This window comes from Lottia gigantea (assembly GCF_000327385.1).
Source record: "Lottia gigantea unplaced genomic scaffold LOTGIsca_86, whole genome shotgun sequence".
Lineage (NCBI taxonomy): Eukaryota > Metazoa > Mollusca > Gastropoda > Lottiidae > Lottia > Lottia gigantea.
Genome location: NW_008710834.1, coordinates 797,086 through 808,030, shown reverse-complemented (window position 1 = coordinate 808,030; position 10,945 = coordinate 797,086). Strand labels below are relative to the sequence as shown.

The window sequence follows — 10,945 nt, the reverse complement described above, 5'->3', positions numbered from 1 at the left end:
AAATAAAGAATAAAAGAGAACTATATACAGACCAAAAATACATGAGAAGAAAATCTAAGATCCGTCCGGCAGAGAAAGGCAATTATTGATGAAAAATTCTATAAAATTTATTATTACAATTCATTATTGGGGGCAATTAATAATTAATTTAAAATTTTAAAATTCATTATTGATGTGAACGAAGTTCATAATAAGAGATGAAAAGTTCCATGCACTTAACACAACTGGATACTGTACAGTCACAAGTTAAGAAAAAAAATCCAAATTATGTGATACACTTCTCCATACAGGGTAAACAACGTAGAAAAATACCAAAAAAATCACACACCATAATAAACAATATCTGTATTAGAACAATTTTTAACATTTTTTTTCTCTTTATAAATCCATTTTTCATTTTTTTTTTCCTAGGTCATTTTAGTTATCCATACCTAAAAACATTGAAGTCACGACATCACTATAAAGTTAAAATAAAAAGTTGTTAACACTTTGTAGTGGGATTATACAATACAAGTCCAAACTACATTGGTATATGAAATGTCTAGTAACATTCACTATATTTTCCTTTCCGATCCAAACAAAAACTTGAAACAAACATCAATCAATCCTAGGTCCAAAAAAAAAAAGTTCTTTATTCATCATCAGAGTCATCTTCTGATTCTTCTTCAGCTTGTTCTAACCAAGTTAACCATTGGTTTACCTAAAAAAAAAGAAATTATGAAATCTTAAAACATCATGAAGTCTAGTTTCCAAAAATTATACACCCATACAAAATTAGCTTCTATTGAAAGCATAAGGTATGAATCTGTTCCCAAGTCAATTTTCAAACATTTTGGGCAAGTCATAACCTAATTAATCGGATTAGTTTAACAATTCATAGTAAATCAGAGTAATTGAAGTATTAATCAGATTGGCAGAATCAAACTAGACAGGGTATCCTACCACTTGTAAGAAATTCTATCTAGTTTACAACCCACATGGATGGTTGTCTTCGGGACCCCTGCGCTATCATCATTTTAAACCTTCCCTCAAAGCTTATGCTTCTCAAAACTTAAGAATTTTTTCAATGAGAGCTCCACAGACCCTTGAAACCTTAGGTCTTTTTGAGTTACTGGATTGATCCAGTGGTTAAGCGCCTATAACCAAAATTTTAAGAAGAACTCACCTGAAACAAAGCTTTTCCTTTCCCAGGATACTCGTCATTGACTTCTTCCTTCCAATGTAAAAATGCCTCTTCTTCAATAATCTCCATATCATAGAAATTCATAAAGAATCGTAATAACATTCCTTTAGGGAAACTATGTTGATGACAAAATACTTGTACAGCATATAATGCCACCACATTGAGTTTCATATGATCTCTTAAAAACATCTGTAGTACTACCTGGAAACAGAATATATAGCATATAGATTAAGCCATTTGCTTGGTAATGTCTAACAAATGGTGGGACGTGGGTTGACCCAGTCATTCATGGTTATCAATAATCCAGGCAAGATCAATGCCAAGAGGAACCTAAGTTATTATCCTTGTAAATAACAGTTAATTCTTTCTTTCTCTTGCAAGTCATATAAAGCTCAAGAATTCTAATATTTTGTTTTCAGTCAAACAGTCTCTGTATTGTTTACCTTCATCTTGTCCAAGAGATCTTTTTCTTTTTCAATAACAGATTTATCTGGTAGTGTATTTTTATCTATATTATTCGCTAGAGTTGTCTCTTCAGCAATATATTTGATTATACTGAAAAAGAAAACAATTTATACTGGCCTATGTTTAATTTGACCAATCTCAAGGATATATTCAAAACGTAATGACACGTCCAGTTTATGATTGACAGGCCAATGTAAATGTATGGAATGAATGTGAATCTTGCTATTGTTATGAGGAAATAGATGCTGGTTTATCATGTGATCTGCTTTCTACCTTGTCATCAGGATATTAATAAATCTAGGATCTTTCTGCATATCATTATCAACATGTTCTTTAATCCATTTAAACAATGATGTAGCAGAGGGTTCACATTGTATCTGTTTTGTCAATTCACACTGTATCTTCATTAGTGGGAATAGAAAACTTAATCCTCTATCTTCTAATGTTTCTATTAATCTTTCTCTCTTCTGATCCAATTCTACAATCAGACATTATGAACATATAACAAACAGTGGAATAACTCAATAGGTAGCGAGTTGGATTAATGTCCTCTAGGCTATTTGGAACGAATGGAGCAGTGATATGAAACATTTTTTGGGGAACCAATAACATGGATTTGTCTTTGAAGCATATTCATGAGGAAAAATGTTGGTGGATCATCAGAATTATTGGATTTTTAAGCTAAGACATATAATTTCTGTGCCTAATTCGTGTTTGTATCTTAATATTTATTGAGACTATTACATTTTTTTTTTACAAGAGAAACATGCAGATCAGTTCATTATCAGACTAAGGGGTGTTTCAGATTGATTATCAATCAAACTTACCTGGCAGCATTTTCATAAGATCCAGTTTACTATTATTGTATGTTGTCAATAGCCAATCCTTGTCTTTCATTTTATGCATCTGTTGTAAACACAACATAAATAATGGGTATTGAACCCCATTATACAGTGGTTCAGCTAGCTCAGCTAAACTAATCAATCCCTTAGTAACTGCCATAGCACCATATTTAGCTATGTAGGATTTAACTGTGTGTATTTCTTTCTCTAATTCTGGTAGTTGATCAATGACGCTTTTCAGTCCCTGAAATACCATAAGACTGGTTAGAAGATCTACAAGGTTCCATTCTGCTCCAGATGGGTAACCCCAAGCAGTGTGTAATGAGGGACATTTTTTTCATCATCTTTTGAATCAGATTGGCAGAATCAAACTAGACAGGGTATCCTACCACTTGTAAGAAATTCTATCTAGTTTACAACCCACATGGATGGTTGTCTTCGGGACCCCTGCGCTATCATCATTTTCAGACTTCCAGGAATCATAGGTTGATTTTCAGAATTTTATACTAACCTCAATTATGTGCTCTGAGTTGACCATATTTTCCTCTTTTAAAGCACATAGGATTTTTATAACGTTTTCACGATCATCATCTGTAATTCAAAATACATTGGATTCATTAAAACCTGGTGTCACTCTGCAATTGGGAGAGCCAAATTCCCAATGGTTAAAATAGAGCTGAACAATTGAAATTAAAACAGGAATTTTTCCACCCTATTAAAATCTTCATTGTTCTAATGAAATGTAATTTCGTATATTTAACTTCTCCTGTGCCTCTTTCTTGACTGTCTCTGATGTCGGGGAACAAAAGTTCTTGAATCTGAATTTTGATTCGAACATTAAAAGTTTTTTGTAGTTTGTCAGCATCTGTCTAAGATCAAACAACACTTACCAGTTTTTTCAAGGACACCCATTAACAATCTAGATACAACAGTAGGTAACATCTTTCTGGGAATATTAGCTTCTTTAATAATATTAATAACATCACTAGTACTATCATTACTTATGTTATCATCTACTATCTGATTCTACAATATAGATTACATACATAGTGTCAAGACTCTTCAATCATCATATGCTTTAAAGGGAAAGATTCATCATTTGGAAGTTAATTTATGTTTTAAATGTATGTAAGGTTTTCGGGAGAACTGGACTGTACAAAAATTATCCAATTCCTTCAAAATAACTATGAACTTCTTAATCTCTATACGTCTTTTCTATATATCAGAGTATCTTATATTAACAAGTCATCATTTTAACTTTCAACCGCAGATTATTCTAGACACACATGATTTGAATGCATTTATTTTGATGGCAAGCTGTGACTATTACTGACAAGTAATGCTAATAAATTTCATTTCCGAGACTATGGTGTGATTGGTCAAACTGATGGGACTAAATAATAAATACTTACAGCTATTTTCAGAACTTCTTCCTTACTAATTCCAGACTTTTTATTATTACTTTTATTCTTATCTTGTACTACTATCTGTTTAATTGGTAACGGTTCCTGAAAATACCACAATATATGTCAAACTACACTAATTTAGCAAAACAGAAAGACATGAATTCTTTTTGGTACTGGTTTAATTTTTTTTCAGGCTTCACACCCTGGATCAATCATGTTTCCTCCACATTCGCAGCACTTGATGTGAGGTGCTCTCTCAACTCAAAATAAATTCTTCTCCTTCACCAGTTGGTAACACCCCCCAGGGGGTGAAAACACAGGGTGGGAACCATGGCCTTAAATGATGCAAAAATATAAATAATTTACCTGTTTGATAGTCATGATAGGTTTTACATGAGTCGTAGGATCTTGGTTACTGGGTCTCAAAGACCAACCTTGACTATTGGTAGGTGCCATTGCCGACTTGGGCAGTGCTTTTGGGGTGTTAGGTTTAAAATTAAAGTTTTTGACAGGTCTGAGACTAACATCTTCCCGAGGTGGCATAGTTGTTGATGACATACCATTAGTGGTTGGTGAAGAAGATGTAGATACGGGCGGTGAGCTAGGTGGAGGGTGTTGAACATTCATACGTTGAAATCGTGGAGGCAAATCTCTTGCAGCTGTTCCACCTGCAACAGAAAAATTGGGATTCATTCACTTTTACAGAGAAAGAAATTAAGATGCTGAAATGAAATATAGATGGAACTTGCATCCATCAAAACTGGAAACAAGAAACATTGTGGAAGGATTAATTCAATACAAGTTGTTCTTACCTGGCTGTTGTTGTTGTTGTTGCTGTTGTTGATGCTTGTTATTTTGTTGTTGTTGTTGTTGTTGGTAGCCGTTATTACCATTCTGTTGTTGATTTTGTTGTTGGTTATTTTGACGACCTCCCCTTGGACTTCCACTGCCATCCTGTCTTCTGTTTTGGTAGTTATTTTGATATCCTTTTAAGTATAACAAAATTTTGATTAGTCAAGTAAAGCGTTGAAATGTTGAATTATACATCAATGAAAACAGCAGATTTTGATGCATTTATTATAAACCAAAGGCTCTAATCATTGAAATGATAGAATATATCATGAAACATCATTGTAAACAGCATGGTAATGCATATCTTCTTATCTAAATATGATGTCAAAGCTTTATTTCATTTGCCCGACTAACCTTGATTTTGATGATTCCTATTGCGTCCTATACCAGACGAGTTGTATTGTTGTGTTGTATTAGAGTCTAACGATATCACCCCTGGTCCTGTTCCTATCATATAATCTACAAATACACAATAATATGAAATTCAAAATAACAATCCAAAATAACAGGGTATATAAATCTTTCATAGTGCCCAGAAAACTTGCTAACACTTAGCTGAAATCTTTTAAAAATACTTACTCATGGAGTTAGCTGGTGTACTAAAAAGATCACCCATCCCCCCCTTCATACTCTGCGCCAGTCCCCCATTCATTGACCTATTACCGATCATATTAGACATTCTACTCTGTTGTGGCTGGATAAAAACTCCAAGTTCCTGAAAATAAGTACAAAAATCAATTAGAAATTCCTTCAATATCAACCACAAGTCTAAAATCTACCAAATCAACTAGTACATAGTTTGTATACAACTTTCAGATTTATATATTTGACACAGAGGACAAGACAGAAAATACTTTCTTTTATAGAGATTTGACAAATATCCTTGTCCTTTTGGAATATATTTTTTCAATGAATGACTTTTCGCTAATATTTATTAAATTTCTGTGACTAAATACTTACAGCAGCTGCTTGTTGTCTAATTTCAGTAATTGTTTTAGGTCCTGCTGTGGTTGCATGAAGACGTGGTTTCCACTGTAAAATAAAAAAGTAGGTAAAATACAAAGAATAGCACTCATAGAAATCTCAATAAGCTTATAATAAGAATATCATTTTCAACTAATTTAATGTAATACATAGAGAATAATACTGACCTTTTTTGCTCTCAACTCCACCACATCTTGCAGCATAAAGCGAATTCTCCGTGGCAACTCATCATTACCAGCAAAATATCTTATTCGCTCAAAATATTGATCCATCCATGCCTGAAAGAGTAATGACAAATACATTACACTAGAAATATTTTTCAAATCACATCATAAAATATGATCCATTTTCAAATTTTTTACGCAATGCACCAGGATATGCAACAACTCTTTATCAAAATAACTGTTTCTTGAAATAGGTAGTTCAACTTACCTTCGCCCGGCTTGTGTCCAGACGAGGGCCGACAGTTCGCATTATCTGACAGAGACATTCAAGGTCTTCAGCCATGTCCAGTACTGGTGTGTTCTTTTTCTTCTCCAACAACTGTTTGATGCATTTATGCAGAATTCCTTCATGAAGCATTTGTAGTTTGCCCAGCTCACCTGTAAATGGATGATGCAAAATATCTATCACTCAGAAGTCAATTTATTTATTTCTTACTATCAATATGAGTTCAATAACACAAATACTTTTACAACCTCTATAACAATTCTTGGATGGTGCAACGAAAAGTCCTTAGTCATTGTTTATGTCCTTTCAGCTATATCCCAAATATTATTAAACACATAGTACTTACAGATAAATTTGATGTTGCCAAGCATTTTCCATTTTGCCAAATAATATTGTTCTGCTTCTTCGTCTGAAAGTGGGCCATCTTGTTTGTCAAAAGCTAAAATAAAATCATTATATCTATTTACATGAACATTCGTTAAATCATACCATAAGGGCAACACGACCTGTCACATTTAAGGCATCATATACCCTGAAAGAGTTGCCTAGGTAACAAGTATTTTATATTGTTGACTGCGTGATATTGTAGATGAGTTGAGTTAAACACAAATATCAGTTTGAGACTTACCTTCGGTTGCTCTTGATCTGTTTTCAAATTCATCTTGGCACTTATTTAATAATAGACGGCGAAAAGTCTAAAAAAAAAAGTTCTTGTGTCAACGAATACAAATTAGCACATGTACAAACTTTTAATATTTGGAAATCATAAGAATCTAGACATCAATATCTGAATCTAAGCATGATCAACATATAAATTGTCACTATCTGAATCCAAGCATAATCAATATATGAATTGTCAATATCTGAATCCAAGCATAATCAATATATGAATTGTCACTATCTGAATCCAAGCATAATCAATATATGAATTGTCAATATCTGAATCCCAAAATGGTCAATGCATAGTCAATATTTGAAGAAAAGGTGAAATCATAAGATCCCTGTCATGTTAATGTGTAAGTAAAACCGTATAAACTTACTGTGATGTTAGAGTCAGGGGGTTCAAAGTTTGGTGCGTCGTCACATAGTCGCTGACATAGTTGTGCATACAATGTACTATATTTTACTTCCTCTAGAGCCTTTTCAAAAATCTGAAACAAAAATTAATTTTTATATTGTTTACATCATGTATAAAACAATCATAATAACAGTTGATGCATTAGCTGACTTAAAGAACATGATATTTCAGTAGGTCGAAAAATAATGATTTATCTGAAAGCTTTAACAAAAATAGCATGCCGTTTTATTTATCCAATTGTATTGTTAAAGAAAATTAACTTTCACTCACCAATAATATTATTCCTTTAAGGATAACTTGAGAATCTATTCCTACATTTAATAATTCAAGACTTAGTTTATCAAATTTCTCTGGACTCAATTTGTTAAGGATTCTGTAATATATAAAGAAATTCATTAAGTATTATAATCATGATTTAGAATTTGTTACTCTTACTCCTGTTTCCATGAATTTGTATCTAATATTCTTAGTTTTCAGTTAACAAACAATCATACCACAAAAAGCTGACAGATTGTCACTATGTGATAGGAATTCAATCAAAGTGATCCACAGAAAATAAGTAGAACAAAATATTCAAGTCAAAGCCAATGACCAATGTATCAAATTGTAATTCATATACATTTTGGCATCAGCTATAATCTATGACATATTGATTTAGTAATTGCAAGTTGCAAGTATTAGTTTGAATCTTGGAATTTTGAACATGAAGAGTCTTACCCTCTAACACGACGGAATATCTGGTCATATTTTTCTTCTCCATATTTGGCATCGCGTCTTAGACTGCTTGGGGGTATCCATCTGGATTTATTTGGTACACGGTTGGCCGAGGCACCAGTGCCTGAAGTGGGTGGTCTATTATCTCTACAAAAAGCAATCATTTCTTATAAAAGCTTAGTTCACCACCAATTTTACCTTCCAATCTTTCAATGAAGGAGAACAATTTTTCATGATTAAAAATCGTGAAACATAAAATACAACCTCTACCACAAATTAAAATTGTTTTACAGGAGGGACTGGTTAGGCAGCTATTACCAAATAATGTCCCATAATAAGCTTAGTCTTCATAAGCTTTAAGTCTAATCCAAAAGGAAATAAATGAAAATTATATGCACTAACCTTCCTCCAGAGCGTGGAGAAGCACCACCCTTCCCTATCGTAGCGTCCAGTATGCTGCTTCGTATAATCCTTATATGTATTTTCACACAGGGGAAAAAAATAAAGAAAAAATCGTTTGTACTAAGAAAACCTGAAAAATATAAAAGAAAACTTAGAATTACTATTTTGGATCATTCGAAAAAATGAACATACTAAAAACAATATAAAATTTTCTAGTAAGTATCTATAAAAAATTTACTTGTACCTTTACTCCATGTTAATTTCTTCACAAAAAAAAATCAAAACAAAACTATAATACACTTTCAAAAATCTGTGCTTCAAAAAATTCTGTTTTAAATATTTGTTTTCACTTGAAAGATCAGTTTATATAACACTGTTGACAACTGGAGAGTTTTTGGTTCAATGTAACTGTAACTGGACCAGGTTGAATTTAAGTAAGGAATAAACAAAGGATTTCAATCTACTGTTCACAATGACAGATGGTCACTTCAATCACTTCAAAGTGTGGCCAATATTTTAAAACAATAATGAACTCATTACCACCTGTCTAATTACTGGAGGTGTCATAAGAAGCTTAATTATTATTAAGGTGCTAATTAAGTTAGTCTACTACTGATACTTTAAATTTAATATTAGACCTAACACTTGTCAATATAGGTTTCATTAAGTGGTATCTTAATTTCTGTCCTGATTCATTTTGATGAGTGGTAATAGCATGTAAGCTTCAAGTGAATATTGACAGGCATTTTGTTTTCAGTATATAGGCTGGTAATGTAGGCAGAGGCTTAAGTATGATACAAATTCCTCTGTGATCAAAGAATAGGAGGGCCGCCTACAAAGACAAAAGCTGTAAAAAAATTTTCTACATAGAAGCAGAGATCATTGTTTCGCTCTTATGACTCTATTGAATAATTAATCATTCATAGAAAATTTTCAGAAGCATAAATTACACAAAGATCAACCTTTAAAATACAAGTAAGCTTATTTTTAATTTCATAAGTATCCTAGGCTACCAGTACCAGACCTAATAAAATTAAAATTGGTTTGCTACATAAGCTTACCACTGTTGACCCAATCTTGACCCTTTCTTTCATAAAAATGCTTAAGTTTTAAAATGATTTTCTAAATATAAAGCCTTCAAACTAAATCATAATGTCTGATTGGACTTCACAACCAAACAAAACAAAGAATTCAAGTTAGTCTGTCTGTCACTGTCAGTATTAACAGTATTCAGACTTCAAATTACAATCATCAACTCTTCAGAGAAAATCACAAGATTTACCATCAATCTTTGATTCTTTTGAGAGATATATAACTGAAGAATAAATTATAAAAACCTAAATATACAACTGAGATTTTGTAATTTTATTCATTTCTTCATCAAATAGTGCCGACATTTTTCCAATTTCGATCAAGTCGAGGCATTTCTGACAAAGAGGCCAACTTTCACTCCGTTTCAAACCTACATAATAACATAAAATAGTTCCTAAATAACAAAAACTAATTGATTAAGAGTTCGATCACCTAGTTTACTTACACTATTTCGAGTAAGGATAAGTCTGTACAACACACATTAAAAATTTCAGTTAATTATCAGGGTAATTTCGTCTTTCTTCCTTGCTTGACGAAGAGGCAATGATCCCAAGATGCAAGTGCGCTGATGCATCATGGGAGCGGTCGATTTTGACTCATTAATATTTTGACCGGATTTTGATCATTATTGACATAATTCTTGGGAACTAGGTCAATTTATTTGAGTGGAGGAAGAGAAAGATCATATTTTAACTACTGTAGTGTATTTTTTCTATTCGAACACTTTCAATTTGCAAGATCCTGATTTTTTATAGGTCTACTTTTCCCTCAAAACAAAAGTTAATATTTCAATTATCTCCCCTGAATAATATACACAATATTGGAGGGTTGATCAAAAAGTTTATTACAAGATATTTGCCATATAAATAGAACAATATAACGGTATAGTAGTTGTACTGGCCGAATTGATAAGAGGTGAAACTTTAATAATGTGATATCTAAACTTAATGAAATCATTTGAAATGTGAAAGTAACCTGTGAAAAAGATGAATGAGAAAGATTCGAAAAATGCATATCATTGAGTTACGGTTTACTAGAAGGTTACCCCCCGCCCTCCCTTTTTGGCCATTGTGTCAGATCTTGTAGTCATTACCTCATTGTCAGATGTCTTATTTTGGACACAGAATTACATAGCAGTACCAAATTCAATGAATAACATTTTATTTAAATAATCATTTCGAACCATCCTCAAATTTGTATTTATTTTTTGTCTGAGTTATATGAAATATTGTCTCCCCCTTGGTACTATTATGAAAACAGGTGTCACCACGTGTTGCAATCTGAAGCCCTAATCGAGCATAATGTACTCATGAATGCTCCCAATCTTTCAAAATTATCCAATTTCATATTTTATTCGGACAAAAATACAAATCATCCCTTGAGTGTTTCCATTTTGTTATAAAGGCACCTTTTAGAACATTCAAGCTCTCGGAAATTGCCTATATTTCGTCTCTGCATAAATTATCCATATTCCGGC

The 10,945-nt window shown here is 32.5% G+C and overlaps 1 protein-coding gene across 1 annotated transcript; it reads right to left on the bottom strand.

Moving 5' to 3' along the window:
• Positions 1-631: 631 nt before the first annotated feature.
• On the bottom strand, positions 632-8,138 carry LOTGIDRAFT_133686 (hypothetical protein; the record flags this gene model as incomplete). The annotated part of the gene is made up of 19 exons (XM_009067797.1): positions 632-700; positions 1,166-1,384; positions 1,627-1,738; positions 1,922-2,126; positions 2,476-2,734; positions 3,002-3,081; positions 3,381-3,516; positions 3,903-3,998; positions 4,290-4,564; positions 5,103-5,207; positions 5,349-5,463; positions 5,709-5,780; positions 5,900-6,010; positions 6,165-6,334; positions 6,529-6,621; positions 6,811-6,877; positions 7,223-7,333; positions 7,531-7,633; positions 7,978-8,138. 19 exons carry the CDS (start codon positions 8,136-8,138, stop codon positions 632-634), a joined length of 2,559 nt encoding a protein of 852 aa, XP_009066045.1.
• Between the last annotated feature and the right edge of the window lie 2,807 nt (positions 8,139-10,945).